The sequence below is a fragment of the Trichoplusia ni genome, chromosome 17 (genome assembly GCF_003590095.1).
Source record: "Trichoplusia ni isolate ovarian cell line Hi5 chromosome 17, tn1, whole genome shotgun sequence".
Classification (NCBI taxonomy): domain Eukaryota; kingdom Metazoa; phylum Arthropoda; class Insecta; order Lepidoptera; family Noctuidae; genus Trichoplusia; species Trichoplusia ni.
Window position 1 is genome coordinate 7,840,517 of NC_039494.1, and position 21,330 is coordinate 7,861,846.

Genomic DNA, 21,330 nt, shown 5'->3' on the forward strand with positions numbered 1-21,330 from the left:
AAACCTATCATGCATAAAAATAGTTTGTTTCATTTAAACGCCATAATTTACCATTTCATTATTTATATAGCCTGAAGGTAGCCTGCAACGACAGGATCTATTCTCAACCACATAAATCAATAGCACATTGTGGCAATCATAACGCATCACTATGATGTCATAAATTTGTTCCTACCATGGTAAACATAAACAGTATCACTCTATATTCACTCTCCTCTCACCCTAATCTCACATAAAATTCTCGTAAGAAAAACTCGAATTCGGAAAAGTCATCGAGTGTGACGCGAGATCGTAAACAATAGTAGCATCCCCTCAGCTATTGTTATTTGTTCCGGTCTTATTGAGACGTTTACAATAAGATTTCTTTCGTAAACTAAATGAAAATGTGTTTTAAATATATTTAAAAATGTCTGTTACTTGGAATACAAGTGGTTTGTGCCGCTGTTGTCACGCTGAGGGGAATTTTAAACCCATAAATACATACGCATCTGACTCAGTCGACCAAGATTGTTTTGTTTCTTTGAAAGACACTTTTGATATAATAGTAAGTATATTTTGGCCTTAATTATATCTTATGACACCTCCAAATTCAACCTTATTTAATTTTATGGTCTAAAGATTGCAAAACTATCGTATATTTAAGAGAAATATTGTTGTTAAAACCTCTTTTTATTTGATGATGTGTTCAGTAATTATGACTCCGATACCTTCCGATGCCTTCATTACCTCGCCTACCTCGAAACCGAACAAGCCATAACACAATTATAGATAGAATAGTTATTACTAATTATCATACCACATGAGTACAATTTATAATTAATAATTTTCATTGTCATCATACTAATCATCACAAGCCTTACCCACTGGCCACTGCTAGGCCTCACTTTGTTTATGCCATTTGCCTCTGCCCCTTGTCCTTAACAATAATAAATATAAGTTAATAAATATCTCTTGTTTCTGGCCTTCATCAGTGTTGGCCAATGACAATAATTAAGTCATTTTTTTTTCTTATACAAATCTTTTAAAGGAGTGTAAAATTTGGGAAAATACAATTAAAGAAATAGATTAAAAATTTTATAGTATTCTAGACTTCGTCCCCGTGGGTATAAGATATAAGTTATGATTTATACCTGCCCTGTTTTTTTCACATTTCCCATTGTAACTTCGCTCCTATTAGTCGCTGCGTGATGGTTTATAGCCTAAAGCCTTCCTTGATGAATGATCTATTGAACACAAAAATAATTTTTCAATTTGGACCAGTAGTTCCTGAGATTAGCGCGTTCAAACAAACAAACTCAGCTTTATATATTAGTATATAGATTAGGTTGTGGAATATTACTAAGTTCTCATTGCATTATAATATCTTTTTCAGCTTAACCCTTTACCAAATGCTTCAGGCTACAGTATATGTGGTTTGTGTGAGCCAAGATTGAGAGATGCAGCCGTCTTCAAAAGACAAGTCCAACAATGTGAGGACAAACTGAAGAAATACCTGTATGACTGCGGGTATAAAGGTTATTATTAATTCCTCAATCTTAAAACTAGTTGTTCAATGTAGTGTATGGTTGTGGAGTTGGGGTGGCTGGACCGTCTGCCTTCTAAAGCCATCCACCAGAATGTGTTAATTTTTAGTCTGCTTGCGGAAAAAGAACTGCGTAACTAAGCTAATTAAACTGATAGAGATTTTTTTTTCTGCTTTTTTTTCAATTATTTTTAACAAAAAAATTGCTATCAAATCTTTGAAATTAAGTTTAACCATCTTTCTTGGTTTTGATTATGCTGGAATTTTGTATGCATATGTATTGTAAATAGGGATGATGACAATTTTTTTTTGTATTTGTCCTGCAAACATAAATTGATCAAATAACATGAATGAAACTTACGCGTGACGTCACGATTGAGTATAAATTTTACTCTATTGTTACGTCCTAAACTTTAAAGCAGTTAAAAGGAAAAAATACGTGTCTCATACTTTTCCATTATCTAACTGAGGGACTAATGAGATTTTTTATTTTTATACCCAGTCATCATCCCTATTGTGTGACAATATTATGATGACATTGAGCTAATCTAATATTGGATCTGAAAGGTGGACAGAGGAGCTCTGCGTTTTCACTTGTTTGATTTATCTTCTTGAATACTTAGACACTCGAATGTTTAGTTAAAAACATAAAATATGTATTTTGATATAAAACTTGTTTTTTTCCATCTTTGTTATCCTGTATGCTAGTTATTTATTTTAATAGGAACTAAAGATATTTGTAGTAAAAAGTATGTATGGCATAAAAAATATTCTGATCAAACTTTATTTAAATTTCAGATATTTTAGAGGGAGATGTGAAGTATGAATTAGATCAGAATGGTAAGTTAATAGATTAATAGTATTTAGTCGTCCTGAAGAAAAATGTATATTATAAGTGGAAATAATAAAATCTTAACAAAAGAAACTATTTGTTTTCAGGAATGAAAGAAGAATCAAATCAAATAGATGAACAATTGGAATTGAAATATGAAGGTAAGATCATGTAAATTCACAGAATTTGCTACAATAAGGGTAACAACCGGGTGTAAAAGGTTAACATATTTTTTTTAGTCCTTCAGATAGATGTTGAAACATATTAGACAAAAGAATTCAAAACATATTTACTATTGCCGTCTGCTGAAGATTTCATTAGAAATAACAAAAACATCATTAAAAACATCATATTTTGCAATGTTGTGTTATCAACTGTTTTTTATGTACATAAATTCTTAAATAAATAAATAATATTTTTTTAGAGGAGCTCGTGGCTAAGCTATAACCGCATAAGTGATTCGATCACAGGTTAAGCTATGCTTGACGCCGTTGGTCTGTAGATGGGTGACCATCTTTGTCATAACGAGATCCTCCGTGTTTCGGAAGGCACGTTAAATTGTAGGTCCCGGCTGTTATTCCTACATCTCTGACAGTCGTTACAGGTAGTCAGAAGCTTGAAAAAGTCTGACAGCCAGTCTTACCAAGGGGTATCGTGTTGCCCAGGTAACTGGGTTAAGGAGTTCAGATAGGCAGTCGCTCCTTGTAAAACACTGGTACTTAGCTGAAACAGGTTGGACTGGTAGCCGACCCCAACATAGTTGGGAAAAGGCTAGGCCAATGAATATTTTGTTAGCCGTTATCTAACACTAGAAACTCAGAAAGTAGAACGATCTATACTCAATCTTTTCCAGCCTGTCTCCATCCCATTACTTGAATCATATTGTTATAAAATCAAAATCAAAAGTCATTTATTCAAATTAGGCTACTAAGTAGCCCTTTTTGAAGGTCAGATTACATTGAACAGCACCCAGTTTCGCCCACCCTTCACCGCTTCCTAAGTGCTTGTGTATATGATTGCTGTAAACATATAATAACTGAAACAAATATCAATGCCTATAGATGGCCGTCTCCAAGACCTGCCAATCTTCATCCCACCTCTAGAAGATGATGACCAGCCACTATCCGTACTCAGAAGCACTAGATCTGAACAGCATCCTGAGGATACAGAACCAGACGCTGACTGGGCAGCAGCTCCTGACTTGACTGATGGTAAGGTGCCTTCGAAGTTACTGCTTTTTAGGGTTGAGTCAATTGAGTCATCATCATCTCAGCCTATAGCTGTCCACTGCTGGGCATAGGCCTCTCCATACGTTCTCATTGCCACGTGCATCCAACGAGACCCAGCGGCTGTCACCAGGTCGTCGGTCCATGTGACAGGTGTCCCACGCTGCGCTTGGGGGTATGTGGTGCACTCCAGAACTTTTCTGCCCCATCGGCCGTCCGATTTTCGCGCTATGTGGCCCGCTCATTGCCAATTCAACGAATCCATCGGCTGTCCATTACCACTTCAGCTTGCTAACTTTGTTACGTTTTAAAAAAAAATAATGTAGTATTTATATCCCTACTAATATTATAAATGCGAAAGTAACTCTGTCTGTCTGTTACGCTTTCACGTCTAAACCTCGGAACTGATTTTATTGAAATTTGGTACAGAGGTAGAGTTAAAATAAATAGTTAGTTAAAATAGTCTCTTCCGTCATCAAGTACTTACCATCCGACATCAAGTACTTACCATCCGACATCAAGTACCACAAATATTAGTTACACACGGTAATTTTTTAGTCGTCTTACAAAAGTAGCCCAGTTCATGTATCCGACATTTTTTTTTTAACATCAACAAAGATAGATAATAGGTACGAAGAAAAATTAAACAAGAGAAATCTGAAATATACTCTTAAAAGTAATAAAAACGCCGCCGTCCGCGCCCCTCACCATTGTTACTAAGCTCGAGAGCTGTGTTTCTAAAGAACTACGAATTGCATCATAATATTAAATAAAATTCGCATTTTAAATTTAATCAAATCTCATAAATACCTATTTTTTTATCATGAACGTGTTCTAGTCATTGGATACATGAACTGGGCTGCTTTTGTAAGACGACTAAAAAATCACGGTGTATAATAATAATATCAGTCTAAATTTCCCACTGCTAGGCACAGGCCTATTCTCGTATTAAAAAGGTTTGAACGTTGATCAGCACCCTGCCATCCTCACAATTTGTCAATAGTTTCTTAGAATAATTAACAAAACATATATCTTTGAAAAAGTCACATTGTGACTTTACCCGCGTTAACATCTAACCTTCTACTCATGCATACAAATCTATCCATCGACTTATAAAAACGAAATTCTTTTGTTCCAGACGAAGACGCAAAACCGAAACACCAGCGCTCAAAAAAGTACGCCTGCGATATATGCCAAAAGAAATTCTCATACAATGGTTCTCTAGAAGTTCACATGAAAGCTCACAGCGGTGAGAAAAGTTTCACTTGTCACTTATGTAGCACAACACATACAAACAACAAGGAACTTACCAAACACATAGCAATAGACCATGTCGTCAACGATAACTACCCTTGCACACTATGCGAGAAAGTTTTCGAAAAACCAAGGCTATTAAAAAAACACATTCAAACTCATTTCGACGAAAAATTCAAATGTAGCGAGTGCAGCAAAGAGTTTCAAAGGAAAAAAGGTTTGAAAGAACACATGAAGATTCATACTGGGGAGAGGAAATACTCTTGTACAGTTTGCAGCAAAGCTTTCGGTCATAATCAGACTTTAAAGTCTCATATGTACACACACACTGGGGAGAAACCATACGTCTGCGATGTTTGTGGTAGGAGATTCCAACAGCGCACGCATTTGAAACGACACATCTTCATAATACATACTGGAATCAAACCCCACGCATGCAACGTATGCAACAAGCAGTTTTCAAGCAAAAGCTATTTGGTCATCCATGAAAGACAGCATACTGGCGAAAAACCTTATTCATGCGAAGTCTGTAAAAAAGATTTTACTGCTTATACGACTTTGAAAGTCCATATGCGAGTGCATACCGGGTTCAAACCTTACACATGCAGTTTTTGTAGCCGGCAATTCGCTCAAATGGCGAGTTTTAAATTGCATCAAAGAACGCATACGGGTGAAAAGCCTTTCTCATGTAAAATATGCAAAAAACCTTTTTCAGACAATGGGTATTTAAAAATTCATATGCGCGTCCATTCTGGAGAAAAACCATTCTCATGCGACGTATGTAAACGCTGTTTTAGAGAAACTGGACAATTAAAACGTCATATGCGAGTCCACACCGGGGTAAAGCCTTACACATGCAAAATATGTAACAAGCAAATAGGCAATTTGTCGAAGCATATGCGGATTCATTCTGAGGAGAGGCCTTATAGCTGTCACGTATGCAACAAGCAGTTTTCTGTTAATGGGAACTTGAAGTTGCATATGCGAATTCACACGGGCGAAAGGCCCTTTGCATGTGAAATATGTAGCAGTCAGTTTACGCAATCGAGTGGTTTAAAAAGGCATAGGTGTACGCATAGCAAGGGCGATGTTTTAAGTGCCTAAGAAGAGGAAAAAAAATCTGTGAGTAATGATCGTTTTTTTTTCAGTAAAACTTGTTTAGGTGCGACTAGGAGGTCTAGGCGGCAATGCAACGGCAATATGGCGTCACATTTTAGTACTATCCGGGTTTAAAATATTTAAATGTGTTTTTTTTGTCAATTGATAGTTTAAACTTATCGAAAAAAAATAAAAGATTGAATTAAAGAATGATAAAAATAATTATTAAATTCTAGCTGTTTCCCGCGGTTTCACCCGCGTAGTATATTTTGTTTTTTTTTTGCTGCAATTGTCTATGATCTTCTCACAGTTTAAACCGTGCCTGGAATGGTACAAATATTTCAAGATCAAAATTATTCAAATCGGTTCAGCCATTCTCGAGTTTTAGCGAGACTAACAGCAATTCATTCGTATATATTAGAAGATTACAATAACAAAGAAGTTTTAATTCAATCGCGTATGGGGTCACGCTCTCTTTGTTTTTCTCTGTAGGATCCCACTGCTGGGCAAAGTCCATCGCCTTCTCTTCCAAATTTCTCTGGCTTCCAATTTCTGGCCACCATCGTCGCACCATCTTCTCCAAGGTCGATGATGATAATTTAAAAATGTATTTTCAGATTAACTTTTGTAAGGACGATTCATAATTAAATGATGCAACGGTTTACTCACTCGTATTTATCGGAATTTCTCATCTTTCGCCACCCCGCCGCGTCAGTTCATGATAAAGGACTCCGGTTGGGTCCGAAACTAGTCGGGCGATACCGATAAATACGCGTGAGTTAACCGTTGCATCATTTCATTGATAAAACCAGTTATTTCTGGGTATTTTTTGTAATTTCGGTCATTGTAGGTCACCAGTGACCGATACGCTAATAATACTAAGCTTTGCTTAAGCTTTTATGAAACAATTTTAGAGAAACAAGTGATAGCGGCAGTAAGTATACAATATTTTTATAACAAATCTAATTTATTTTAATTAAAAAAGACGTATTTATTAAATTATTTATAATTAGTTTTGTAAGTGCAATAAATTTTGAAAACTAAATGCGTATTTTTATTTTTAATAAGTTTAAGAGAACGAGTATTGATCACCACGCTTGTGAGCTGCCCCACGGTGGGGCGCCATTACCGAAGCTGTTAATAACACCAGCCTGTAACTGTCCCACTGCAGTCCTCTCATACAGAGAACGAGCATTGATCACCACACTTCACAGCTATAATGTTGATTATTTAAATTAATACTTAGTAATGTTTCTTCATACTCAAACCTTCATATAATGGCAACATTAGCAACCCAACAAACCAATGTATTTAGGCTGGTATTATTAATTAATATTTCTAAAGGTATTGTCACGTATAATCCACATCTCTTTTATTATAATTAGTTTTTTAAAGTCACATCTTTCAACGATCCTTATTCCCAATCGTATTTATTTCAATTACAGATGTTTTTAATTGAGCGTAAAATTCAAAATGGCCGCCCAATTTATTTGATAAAAGTTGTTTGCTATGTCACAATGCACTGTGTTATTATTCGCTTAGTGATTTTCACTTTACTTTGTACGTTGACGTTCTAATTTATTAAGTTACTTAGTTTTTGAAATAATTGCTAAAAACTTAACTATTGAAAACAATTGCTTAGTTTCGGACCAACGGGAATTCTTCTTTGAGTGAAAAAGTTAACAAACTGTCAATCTATGTCTATCCAAAATGTCAAGTTTATAACCCCACCGCTACATAAATTATAATTCGAACAGCAGATTGCCATAAAAAAATATATATATATAATTCATCTGCCAGATAGTGGCTAGTGTTGGTTCAGTGATTCTGAAACAGGCGCTAAAAGTAGGATTTCTTTGTTCAAAAACACAGATTCCTCCATTATAAGATTACTAGTTTTTCGCCCGCGTCGAGGTCATTCGATAAAGCGGTTTTCGACTGACTGCACTTTCGAATTGGCGTACCACACTAAATATTTTTCGAAATAGCGTGCGTCGCAATAACGTCATTCGAATCTTCATATCACTCCCTTACCAAATATAGGTACCGGCACGGATCTTGAGCGCTGACCTTCTCTGGGTCTCTTTTGCGGTATGAAGTGAGGCGCGGGGCGGATAAAGTGCAGTGATTTGCCCGCAGCGCATCGCCTCATAGCCGTCACTCGTGATTGGTTAAATGCACCATAAGACGACGAGTACGCAGAATTGATTGGCGTTTTATTTTACGATGCGCAAAACGATCACCAGTCTTTCGCCGAGCGCTCAAGATCCGTGCCGGTAACTATACCTATTTCAATTTCACATTCTAGTTAATACGGTATTCCAACAAATATACCCGAGACGTTCATCGAAACCGGCAACCGCTGAACAAAAGAGACGAGAAAAACGATTTATAAAAAACATATTGGTCTTCTTTGACTTCTTAAGAAGGGTTAAAGGAAGGAATGATACGTTTCTAGAAGACATATTTCTCGATAATGGCACGTTTCTAGACGAAGAGATCGTGTTAGAATGGTTTACAGAAAAGAAGTACTTGCCTAATGATACGTAAGTCACATATAGGTACATATACTCAGTGGCGTAGCTGGGGGGGGGGGGGGGGGAATTGAGAAAAGGCAGCAAAGTATCATGTACCATTTCGATGTTTCGCGTGTGAACGAGACAAACAAAGAGGTGTAACTCTACTTCGTGACAAATTGAACGAGCTTTTTTTAGATGCCTACTTTGGGCGCCAAGGTGTGAATCCCGCCCCGGGCGACGGTGACCCTAGCTACGCCACTGCATATACTGCACGGATAGCAGAGTGGTTGAGTTCATCACGCCAAATGGTTGAGACACTTCCCGATAAGCTGAAATTTTCATGGTAGCTTCAAACCCGACGACAATGCAACTTATAACTAAGAAAACGACTGGACCGATTTTGATAAAATTTGAATGGTGTGTGTTCAAGAGCAAAATGTATTATAATAGTAATTAGTTAAACCATAGCGCGATAGATGGCATTGACGTCGAATTAGATCGCGCTATGGTTTCGTTACATGAGTTGACATATACATTTTGAAACATTTTCAATATATGACTCTCTCGCAGACCAAACAGTGTTGTTTTAATTTATCAGTGCAGTTCTTCAGCTCGGTGCTTAACATTAACATTACAGCGGTGCCAGCTTTGGTCCGCATCCCAAGTACTCGCAGTGGATCGCTGCGGCAAAGTACTGGGATTATAGTTCAACGGTTGGCCACAGAGGGCGCCACCGTGATCAAGATCAGCCTCCGAGTTGAAGAAGAAACAGCTTCGTGCAGCAAGGTGGACGGAGCCAGTGATTGCGGGGAGTTCCAGTTCAAAGTGACGCCATAGAGGGCGCCACTAGCATCGACCAGTTCAATCAGTCTACGGGTTTGTGTGATTGAAGTGCAACCGTGAGTACAATTTATCGAGTAAAAAAAAAAAAAAGAAAAAAGTAGCAGTGAAAATTAAGAAGTCAAGCCAATTTGAACTTTATTTCAAAGAACATTTTCACTTTAAAATTTTGTAATTATATATAGATAGTTCAACTTAGTTTTAAGACTGTGTATATAAATAGGACTTAGAATAATTCTAAGACCTACGGGGAACCTATGCCCGATTTCTGAAAGAGTGAATTTGTAGTTCAAACACTTGTAAAATTTTTCGGATTCTTTGAGACTTCATTCGAATTCATTAATTTTAAAACACTTCATAAATTATTAAATATCAAGAACATGGAAGGCAAAATTAATATATTAAAAGACCTCCAAAATGTTATTCAAAAAGCTTTAACTAATGTTAAAAAGTGTCCGAAAGATAGACTTACTTTAGAATATATTCAAGCAAGACTTGAATTACTTGAAAATGATTGGGATTCATTTAAAAATACTAAAACTCAACTTTACGGTCATTATAAATTAGAGGATATAATAGGTCAAAAGGTTGTGGATATTTATGATTCAACCGAAGATACTTACATTACATGTAAATGTTTAATGAAGTCTATTCTTAACAAGCTCAATGTTGTTAGTGAGTCGCAAATTCCAAAGGGCGGTCCTAACAATAATACTGGTAGTTCAAAATCATCCAATTCTTTCGTAAAGTTACCGAAAATTGCAATCCCAACCTTTTCAGGCAAATACAGTGAATGGACAACCTTTCACGATTTGTTTATATCTTTAGTTCACGAAAATTCTTCATTAGACAATGTTCAAAAACTGCACTATCTGAAGAGCCACCTTACAGGTGAAGCTGAACAGTTGGTCAGGCATACACCAATTTCAGCTGCTAATTATAGCGAATGTTGGTCACAATTAGAGAGGCGTTATGCTAATAAGAAGTACCTAACTAATTGTATTCTGAAAAGATTGTTTGGCCAAAAACGTATAAATGTCGAATCAGCTTGTGGTATCTAACAATTCCTTTAACGCGCTAGTTAAAGGAATTGTTAGATACCACAAGCGACTGTTTAAGTGCGCTAACAAATCTTAATATCGATGTGAGTACATGGGACGTTATCATCATCCATATCGTAACGTTCAAATTAGATAATGAGACCAGGAAACAATGGGAGTTAAGCGTTTCTAACATTTCCAGCAACGAATTGCCAACCTTTCAGCAGTTTCAAACGTTTATGGAAAGTCGGTTTCGGGCGCTAGAATGTATCGAGCCCAGGAAAGCTGTCGGATACCAGGTCAGTAACAGTTCACACGCGCATAGCTCTAAAGTGATGATAGCCACAAAGTCATCCTATATTGTACGTTGCGAATACTGCTCGGAACCTCACAAGCTCTGTTTCTGTAAAAAATTTGCTAAACAGTGCATAGTAAGTAGGCGCGAGTTTGTAGCAAAGAATAAAATATGCTTCAATTGTTTAGGCAGCAATCATACAGTGTACGACTGTAAAAAGCAGACCTCCTGTAGAGTTTGAAAAAAGCGCCATCATTCCTTGCTGCACCCTTACGGAGAGCCAGAGAATAAAGGCCAAGATGCAGCAGCAACGCCTATGGTGGATAGCACTAGTTCTTCGACTAGTGATAATCCCATTGTGACGTGCTTGTCTACAGGTAAGGTTCCCAAGCCCAGACAAGTGTTATTAGCTACTGCGTTAATAAAAGCCGAGTCAAAGACTGGTGAATTCCAGACTGTTCGAGCCCTTCTTGATCCAGGCTCACAAGCTTGTTTTATAACAGAAGCTACTGCCCAATTTCTTAGTCTTAAGAAAATTCCAGTTCAAGGACTTGTTTCAGGTTTAGGCAATAATCAATCAATTATTGCGAAGCACATGGTACAGTTTACAATCAAATCAACAGTCCATGTTGATTTTCAACTTAAGATAAATGCCTACGTCTTGAGTAAGATCACATCATACTTACCTGAGCGATGTATTCAACCAAGTTCATTTGATTGGATTGACATCAACGGTCTGTGTTTGGCAGATCCTAAGTTCAACACACCCAATAAAATAGACATATTATTGGGTGCAGATGTTTATGGTTACATCGTCAAGGAAGGCATAATTAAGAGTCCGTCTGGTACTCTTATGGCACAGAACACCACTTTAGGGTGGGTCCTTTCCGGTGTTGTCAGTTCGGATATTGATAGGTCAAGGCATCACATTAAAAATATAACCGTTCATAATGCACAGTTCAACGAAGATCAACTCCTGAAAAAGTTTTGGGAGATAGAAGAGCAAACTAGTACAAAGAAAATCTTAAGTCCAGAAGAGCAAAAATGCGAAGAATTATATAGTAAAACTACTAAGCGAGGTGATACAGGAAGATATATAGTACACTTACCGTTCCGCGATGATAATCCTGAATGTAAGGCCGGAGGTTCTCGTGAAATAGCTGAAATAAGATTCAAATCGTTAGAAAAAAGATTAAATAAGAACACAAATTTAAAACAAAGGTATACAGAAGTAATTAATGAGTATTTACAATTAGGACATTTAAGAGCTGTAAAAAGCGACGATAATAAAATGAATGAAGCGGTTTACTTACCCCATCACGCGGTTATTAGAGAAGATAAGACCACGACGAAGGTACGTGTTGTGTTTAATGCTTCTGAAAAAAATAAAAAGGGAGTATCGCTCAACGACACTCTGATGGTTGGGCCGACACTACAAGCCGACTTGAGGCATACAATTATGCGATGGAGAGAACATGCTATTGGTATTGTGGCGGACATCGTTAAAATGTACCGTCAAATTAGGGTAACTGAGGAGGACGTCGTATATCAAAGAATACTCTGGCGTGATGATCCAAAAAAACCAATAAAGGATTATGAGCTGCTAACGGTGACTTTTGGAACAGCCTCGGCACCGTATCAGGCAGTTCGAACACTACATCAAATCGCATACGATGAAGGAGACAAGTATCCTCTGGCGGCTGCTAAAGTCTTAAATAATTTTTATATGGACGATTTAATGACTGGATGTGATAGTATAGAAGAAGGCGTAGAAATCTGTAAACAAATGATGGAATTACTGGAGAAGGGTGGCTTTACATTGCAGAAGTGGAACAGTAACAATCAAGAATTAGCTGATAAGATTACTTCAATACAGCAAACAGGTCAAATAAAAAATGAGGACAATCATAGGGATAAGGACAAAGAGAACATATTATTAAAGGAAAAAGAAATACAGACCAAGAGCATAGAAATTAAACTAGATAGTACTATAAAAATTCTGGGACTTACCTGGAACCGCTTAAATGATACCTTCCTATACTCGGTGAATCTCCCGCCGCCAACATCTACATCTGTAACAAAAAGATTTATAATATCCGACATAGCTCGCTTGTTCGATCCATTAGGTTGGTTAGCGCCTAGTATAGTCCTAGCAAAGATGTTTATTCAGAAGTTATGGCTGACAGGTGTTGGTTGGGATGAAGTTTTAAGCCCTGAATTAGTAACTGAGTGGAAGACTTACCGCGAAGAGGTGTCATTACTTACCAAAGTGCGGATACCTCGGTGGCTTGGTACAAGTTCGACTGACGATCGGGAGCTGCACGGGTTTAGTGACGCTTCCAAAGCTGCGTATTCAGCCGTAGTTTACTTGAGAATTATCGATTCTACAGGTAAAATTCAAGTTGCGTTGTTGGTTGCAAAAACTCGAGTAGCCCCCATTAAGCAAATAAGCATTCCACGCTTAGAGTTATGTGGTGCAGTACTGCTATCAAAGCTTTTGATAGAAACCGCACAAGTACTCAATATTTCAAAAGAGAAGATAACAGCATGGACCGATTCTACAGTGGTACTATCATGGCTTAACAGCCATCCTAGCAGGTGGAAAACCTTTGTAGCGAATCGGACCTCTGAAATATTGGACACAATGAGTTCATCTCAATGGTTTCACGTCTCAACCAAAGAAAACCCTGCAGACTGCGCTTCTAGGGGAATGCTACCTAATTTATTAGTTAATAATAAATTATGGTTTTCTGGACCTACATTTCTAAAAAATAATATTATTGAGTACGAAAGGCCAAAGGATTTAAATATAGACTTAGAACAAACGATAAAAGTACACACAACTGTCGGTCCAGAACAGATTATATTCAAAAACTATTCATCGCTTAGAAAGTTAGTCAGAGTAGTCGCATATTGTCGAAGATTTTTTAAAAGGAACACTTATAATAATAAATATTTAACAAGTCAGGAAATAGAAGAAGCTTTAGAAAGCTGTATAAAAAATGTACAAAAAGACATATTTACAATAGAATATACACAATTAAAAGATCATGGTTATTTAAAATTAAAATCTAGTAAATTGAAATCACTCTGCCCTTTTCTCGACAAAAATGACGTGATAAGAGTTAGGGGTAGACTTGAAAAGTCCGAGCTGACTGAAGCGATGAAGCATCCCATAGTCTTACCACATTCCAGCTATCTTACTCTCCTGATAATTGCTGATGCGCATGAGAAAACTCTGCACGGTGGACCTCAGGTGATGGCAAACTTTTTAAGGTCAGCCTATTGGATAATAGGTGCTAGAAGTCTGGTACAGCAATATGTACGTAAATGTGTCACATGTGCCAGACAGAAAGCAAACGTTAGAAACCAACTGATGGGTTCCCTCCCATCAGTCCGCTGTACTCCAGCGAGACCATTTTTACATAGCGGAGTAGACTATGCTGGGCCTATCAATATAAGGACGACAAAGGGACGTGGGCACCGTTCCTACAAAGGGTACATATGCTTGTTTGTGTGCATGTCCACTCGCGCTATTCATTTGGAAGTCGTCAGCGATATGAGCACACAAGCATTTTTAGCTGCGTTTCGTCGATTTGTTTCGAGACGAGGTCACTGCGCTAAATTATGGAGCGATAACGGCACCAATTTTGTAGGTGCATCCAGAGAGTTGCAACAGTTGGCATCTATTCAGCCGTCTATCGCAGAACACCTGGAGGCCAACCATACGGAGTGGCATTTTATCCCGCCGCATGCTCCCAATTTCGGTGGTCTTTGGGAAGCGGGGGTAAAAGCTACTAAGTTTCACCTTAAAAGGGTTATTGGCGACGCTACACTCACTTACGAGGAAATGACTACACTCCTCAATCAAGTGGAAGCCTGCTTGAATTCGCGACCGATTAGCGTTCTTAATTTTAGTGATCCTGGTGAGCCCTTGCCTTTAACCCCAGGACATTTCCTTATCGGAGAATCTATAGTGAATGTACCTGACAAAAATTATAATAGTTCAAATGTAAGTTATTTGACTAGGTGGCAATTCGTTCAAAGGATGTTACAGTCATTCTGGAAACGCTGGTCACAAGACTATTTGTCGAACCTTATGAATAGATACAAATGGTCTTCTCAAGTTCCGGAGCCCAATATAGGAGACATCGTATTAATTAAAGAAGACGACTTACCACCAAGTCGCTGGCTATTAGGTCGTGTTGTACAAAAGCACCCAGGTGATGATAATGTCACACGTGTAGTCTCAGTGCGGACTAAATTCTCGACCATCAAAAGACCAACGTCAAAGTTATGTGTTTTACCAGTTACGGTTTAATGTTACATAGTTAGTCCATTTTATTTACAATATTTTTATGTATGTTTAGACCAAAAAGGGATTTTTATTTAGCGTTAGTTGTGTTTAGTTATATTATTAATATTTAAGGTCTACATGTTAAGTTCATGTATTTTAAGTTCAAAATACCATCCCATAAGTTCATCGTCATTGTACTTAAGAAGGACATTCCGTCAATAATGTCCTTGGTGGGCGGTATGTTCAAGAGCAAAATGTATTATAATAGTAATTAGTTAAACCATAGCGCGATAGATGGCATTGACGTCGAATTAGATCGCGCTATGGTTTCGTTACATGAGTTGACATATACATTTTGAAACATTTTCAATATATGACTCTCTCGCAGACCAAACAGTGTTGTTTTAATTTATCAGTGCAGTTCTTCAGCTCGGTGCTTAACAGTGTGACATTTAAAAACGTGGGTATTTAGATTTTTTCTTCTTATAACCCTTTAATGATTTTCTCAACCAACCGATTTGTTTATGTATTTAGCCTATTTTTACGGAACCCTTAGTATCGCAAGTCGGTCTCGTATATAACCAGTTTCTTTTTACAGTTGTTTGCATTTTCATTAACCTTCATTTTATATGTTAGCCGTCGCGATATCACGGATGCACAAGCTATGATTGATGCGTTAACCAAAGGCAAAGAGGATAAACGCGAAGAGACTTTCTACGAACCTTACTGGGAAAGTGGAGAGTGGGTCTTTATGCGGTAAGTCATTTAAACTACTCCCGCGTTAAGGAATTTAATCCTTGTGATGCGAGGGTTTCACAAACATTCAAGTCACATGCACAAAGACACCCAGACTCAGGACAAGCATTCATGGATCACACAAATGCTTGTCCTATGCGGGGATTGGACCCACGACACGTCGGTTCTTTTTTCGGAAAAAAGGCCTCCTCTAAAATCTCTTTCGGGTGAGATTCCTCCACTAGAGTTCAGCTCATGTAGAATTCGACTGTTCCCCCAAGAGCCTATGAAGTTATCGCTGAGATGTGTTTTGTTATTTATTCAATTTCATAAATAATATAAAATTTACCTTCGATGGGGTGACTCACCAACTTCCGCAACGAGAACCACGCCAATGGTTGTAAAGTTTAATAATAATAATATTTATTATATTCAAGCATTTGTGTGATCCATGAACACCAGTACTAAATCTAGGTGTCTTTGTGTATGTGACTTGAATGTTAGCGAACCTCCCGCGATACAAGACATGGGAAGCGGTCTTTTTTTTCAAAATTTGAAATGAGATGACGCTTTACACCGTGTAGTATGCTCATATGCTGTCACCATTCCACCCTATCATCAGCCTAGCCTTTTCCCAATTATGTTGGGGTCGGCTTCCAGTCTAACCGGATGCAGCTAAGTACCAGTGTTTTACAAGGAGCGACTGCGTATTTGTCCTCCTCAACCCAGTTACCCGGGCAACACGATACCCCTTAGTTAGACTGGTTGTCAGACTTTCAAGCTTCTGACTACTCGAACGACTGTCAAAGATGTATGAATAACAATTTAACGTGCCTTCCGAAACTCTAAGGAACTCGTCATGACAAAGATGGTCACCCATCTACGAACTAAACGCATTAACCGATCGACTTATTATACAGTTATAGCTAAGCCTCCGTCAAAAGTAATTGTATTTCAGGACTGGGACGCCGACGACGACTATGGAACAAAAGTATTGGACAGACAGTTGGGGATACTGTAAGTCCTCTTATCTTATGGCTGACTAGCCTAAAAAGCTAAAGTATTTGTAGAGGCTCTACTTAGGTAAGTTGTAAGTATGATACAAAGCTTACAACTTTAAATAATGACATATTGTGGCCGATACGAAAATGTATTCTTACTTAACATAGCTGTTGCCCGGGACTTCGTCCGCGTGGTTAGAAGATATAAGTTAGGAATTTTTGAACGGAAGCCCTCGATGATGAATAATTATCCCTGTTTTTTCCACATTTTCCATTATATCTTCGCTCCTGTTAGTCGCAGCGTGATGGTATATAGCCTAAAACCTTCCTCGGTGAAGGGTCTATACAAAACAAAAAGAATTTTTGAATTTGAACCAGTAGTTCCTGAGATAAGCGTGTTCAAACAAACAAACTCTTCAGCTTTATATATTAGTATGGAAGTATAGATGTACAACCTGGTTGCAGAGTTCAAGCTAGAGTAGCAGAGTAGACCTCCAACGTGGTGCAACAGTAGCAAAATTCTCACCACCCCGATTTGGCTATTAGTCCAGTCAAAATAGACAAAAAATAATAGATTTAAAAATCTAGATACCCACGTTTTTTTAACTCCATTCAAATTATATCAAAATTGGTCCAGCCGTTTTTATACTTGTAAATTGCATTGTCCTCGGATTGGAAGCTACCCTGAAAATTTCAGCCTGCTAGCTGATCGGGAAATGTTTAATCTGAACGATAAACAAATTTAATAAACATACAAGCAAGAAAGTGAGTGTATGAAAACGTGGGGAATAAGACATATAAAAACCTAGCCCAAATTCGCATAGATCTGAAAATTCGCGGAGACGTAAAATAGGTACATGATCATTATGAAAGAAAAGTAAAAAATCCCCTTCGATCTTACTTCTAAAAAAAAAATATTCAAGATCAAACATTAAAAAATAAGCTTTGTTTTAAATTTTTTTTCGAAAACGGTAAGTTTTATCGTAAAAATAAAACACCGAAATTGTAGATTATACAATGCTAAACACGATATTTGTTTTGCAATCGAGTCATCTGGGCCGCTGGGCCCCGATTCTGCTATTTTACAAAGGCGGATTAAATTTGAAATTATTCCAATTTTCTTAAGCATTTTGCCAATATAAAAATTGGATGTTAATTCTATTAACCTTGAGTGTACTGTCCCGTACTGAATTTACAATTATTGTGTAGACAAATGCTTAAGAGAATACGAAAATTGTCATTTTCAGCCTAATTTCATTCATTCATCGGCCGTTGTAAATAGAAGAATTGGGGCCCCGCATTCATACTGCAATTTGCAGTTGGATTGCGGTCCTTTCGTCTAGATTCTAGACCCTAAGTCCCTGGATTAATTATTAGAATTATGGAAACTCTGTTATATTTCAGGGTATCCAATAGAAACCTCGACGGTGTTGGTAAAGAATGCTTATAGGGAATGTGATAGATCATGTTCCGTTTACTTCGAAAAGTAAGGCTATTTATTTTTTCAATCTTATTTTATTTGCGGTGTTTTTTCTGTCCAGAAAATGTCACCCCGATGATTTATACAAATACTAGCTGTTGCCCGCGACTTCATCCACGTGATTAAAAGATATAAGTTATGATTTATATCTGCCCTGTTTTTTCCAATTTTCCATTGTATCTTCGCTCCTATTAGTCGCAGCGTGATGGTATATAGCCTATAACCTTCCTTGATGAATCGGTCTATTTAACACAAAAAGATTTTTTCAATTTGGACCAGTAGTTCCTGAGATTAGCGCGTTCAAACAAACAAACTCTTCAGCTTTATATATTAGTATAGATTTTAAACACTTGCGTATAATTACTAGTCTACCCGCAATCTTATGCCCATTATAATAGTGCGATAAAGCATTCTAGCCTCGTCCGTTAAAGGTATTTTAAAAACTACACCTACTTAAATGATGCAACGGCTTCCTTCCTTCCTTGTCGTTACACTCTTGCCAGAGTGGTCGTGGTCGTCACGTCTGGGGTGGTGGCAAGCTTTACAATCCGCCGCCATTCCTCCCGCACTGCAGTTCGCCTTTTGCATTCATGTAGAGGGCCATTGAGGGCAGTTTTGATTTGGTCTGTCCAACGCATTGGTGACCTGCCTCGCGCTCTTGTGCCTTCGACTTTTCCTTGCACTACAAGTCGCTCAATAGATTCTTCTGGGCGTGTGATGTGTCCAAAGAAAGTGAGAATGCGACTTTGGACGATAGAAGAGAGATGCTGCTTGATACCGAGTTCTTTAAGAATAGAGGAATTCGCAACGGCTTACTCGCGTGTATTCCTCGGGATTTCCTGACTAGCGTCTGCCTTGGCCCCGATTCTGCTATTTACAATGGCGGATGAATGAATGGTAACTGGATTGACTGGCACGCTGGTCTAGTGGTTAGTGGCCCTGTCTGCTATACCCGAGGTCGGGGGTTCGATTCCCACCCAGGAAAAATGTTTGAGTGATGAGCACGATCATTTGTTCTGTAATGGTTGTATTTAGAAATATGTAAGTATGTTTATCAGTTGACAAGCTCTGCTTAGTTTGAGACTAGATGGTGTTGTGTGAAAGTTGTGGAATATTACATTATTATTATTATATCGGCCATTGCAAATAGCAGAATTGGGGCCCCGGTTTACAGGACTTGCAATGATGAGTGGCGAACTTTTCCGAATATTAAATATTATCACACCATCTTTGGACGACGTCGACGGCAATGTATTTTTTCCCTTTCTATTTAAGCTTGGCTGTTTTGTCCATTTTTTATCTAGCCCACTATGTCCCACTGCTGGGGACAGGCCTCCCAGAAATCCTTCCACGATTCTCCGTCCTGCCTGGGCCACATGAAACCAGCCCACGTGGTTGTGTCCATTGATGTACATTATGTAATATATTTTTTATTCTAGCTATGGCAAAGTTTGCGGCCATCGATATAACACAAAAAGCTATACCTACGAGTATCGCGACTACGAGCATATATGTGACTTAGAACAAGAAAACTGTGTTAAAAGTAAAGCTAGTAAGTTATCTGTTTAATTCAAGTATCCTTCTAATCGTATGTCCACAACCGATGAATGAAAGAAAATTGGGTAAAAATGACATTTTTTTCTGCAACATAATTGGAAATTCACGGTGCACTCAAGGTCAATACAATTAACTTCCAATTATTCATCATCATCATTATCATCAGCCTATCGCAGTCCACTGCTGGACATAGGCCTCTCCAAGTGCACTATTATTGTATTGGCAAAATGCTTAAGGGAATAGGAATGATTTCAAATTTAATCCAATTGCCGTTCATTTATCGGCCATTGTAAAATAGCAGAATCGGGGCCCTGGGGGCCGTTTACAATGGCTGATGAATGAATGGCAATTGGAAAGAAGCTATGTGACGAACTCTGTGGTCCCGGGTTCGATATACGGTCGAGCAATGTAAAAATTCACATTTCTACATTGTCTCTGGTCTGAGTGTTTGTGGCACCTTCGTTGTATCTGAATTCCATAACACAAGCGCTTTAGCAACTTACTTTGGGTTCAGAACAATGTATGTGATGTTCAGAACATTTATTTATTTATTCTCTTCCTATTCTGGTGTTGGAGTTAAAACCGTTAACGTCTGATGTGGCGCAACACTCCCTTGAATAATTCTCATCCCTGTGGAACCCATTAAGGCTGATGCCTGCCGTGGTAACGGGATTATCCGAAGCCCCAAAGGGGTTACCGTGGCCCCGGTACACGAAGGGCAAAGGATGGAATATGGATAGGTTTGAGTCTGTAGAAGTCTGACAGTTCCTTCCTCTCAACCCGAAGCGGAAGGAGTCATGATGATTTCGGAATGTTTTTATTGTATGTAAATAATTTTGCGTTTTAATCTTTTATATCTATACATTCGAAGGCTACTGGCTACTATCCGGTCTTCGTAATACAAAATTTGCTTAGTTTGAAACTAGATGGCGTTGTGTGAAAGTTTTAGTTTATTGGACTATCGATAAAATATAAACAAAAATTCTAACGACGTTTTCTTTTACAGGACCGAGTGAGTACTTAATTTTTAAGTTAATTTTAACAAATTTTGCTCCCATATTAGTCAAAAACCTCAGCCTTCATTATGGGCGCTGTTTATCGGAATATGTTTCATGATTTTATACCTTTTTTAATTTGTACTATATGATGTATTTAGACGTAATAAAAAAATGATAACATGGCCATAATTTAATAAATAATGTATGTGTAGACTCTTTAATAAACTGGATATGTTCGCAGTGTGGCAACCTCTCTATCGCGGGACGTGCGTAAAAGATTTGGTAAAAAAGTATTTTCCCTACCCAACTGTAACAGGGGACTTAATGGAACGAAAAAAGAAGTTAGATGAATACATCTACACGACAACTAAGGCTACGACCACAACAGCGGCGGGCCGGTGAGGCGGCGTACCAAGCCGACTACTTTCACGTTTATAAACAACGATTTCTTTATAATATTGTATTTACAACAAATAAAGAAAATTGTCATATGTAATGTTATTTAAAAAAATATATTTAAAAGATTTTTTTAAAGAAAACCACACTTCACTTATGTATTTGTTGCGTAGCATGACAGCTGTCAAAAAGGTCAAATTAACGCGGACACGTAGCAATACCAGACTTTATAAACGCAAA

The 21,330-nt window shown here is 37.8% G+C and overlaps 2 protein-coding genes across 5 annotated transcripts; both read left to right on the forward strand.

Annotated features, from left to right (window-relative positions):
• The first annotated feature begins 19 nt into the window (after positions 1–19).
• LOC113502265 (gastrula zinc finger protein XlCGF57.1-like) lies at positions 20–20,954 on the forward strand. Of its 4 annotated transcripts, XR_003401341.1 has the most exons (9): positions 20–544; positions 1,373–1,514; positions 2,321–2,362; positions 2,462–2,515; positions 3,416–3,565; positions 4,719–5,956; positions 8,241–8,478; positions 15,560–15,679; positions 16,617–16,801. XR_003401341.1 is itself a non-coding variant. In XM_026883762.1 (7 exons), exons 1-6 carry the CDS (start codon positions 407–409, stop codon positions 5,936–5,938), a joined length of 1,746 nt encoding a protein of 581 aa, XP_026739563.1. In that variant the 5' UTR covers positions 20–406; the 3' UTR covers positions 5,939–5,956; positions 20,936–20,954. The 4 variants fall into 4 exon arrangements, 3 of the variants coding, with proteins under 3 accessions (XP_026739563.1, XP_026739562.1, XP_026739561.1); XM_026883762.1 differs by lacking the exons at positions 8,241–8,478; positions 15,560–15,679; positions 16,617–16,801 and adding an exon at positions 20,936–20,954; XM_026883761.1 differs by lacking the exons at positions 15,560–15,679; positions 16,617–16,801 and having other exon boundaries at positions 8,241–8,520.
• On the forward strand, positions 10,378–15,220 carry LOC113502264. Its single transcript, XM_026883758.1, has one exon. The coding sequence runs from the start codon at positions 10,943–10,945 to the stop codon at positions 14,945–14,947; it is 4,005 nt and encodes a 1,334-aa protein (XP_026739559.1). The 5' UTR covers positions 10,378–10,942; the 3' UTR covers positions 14,948–15,220.
• Positions 20,955–21,330: the final 376 nt, after the last annotated feature.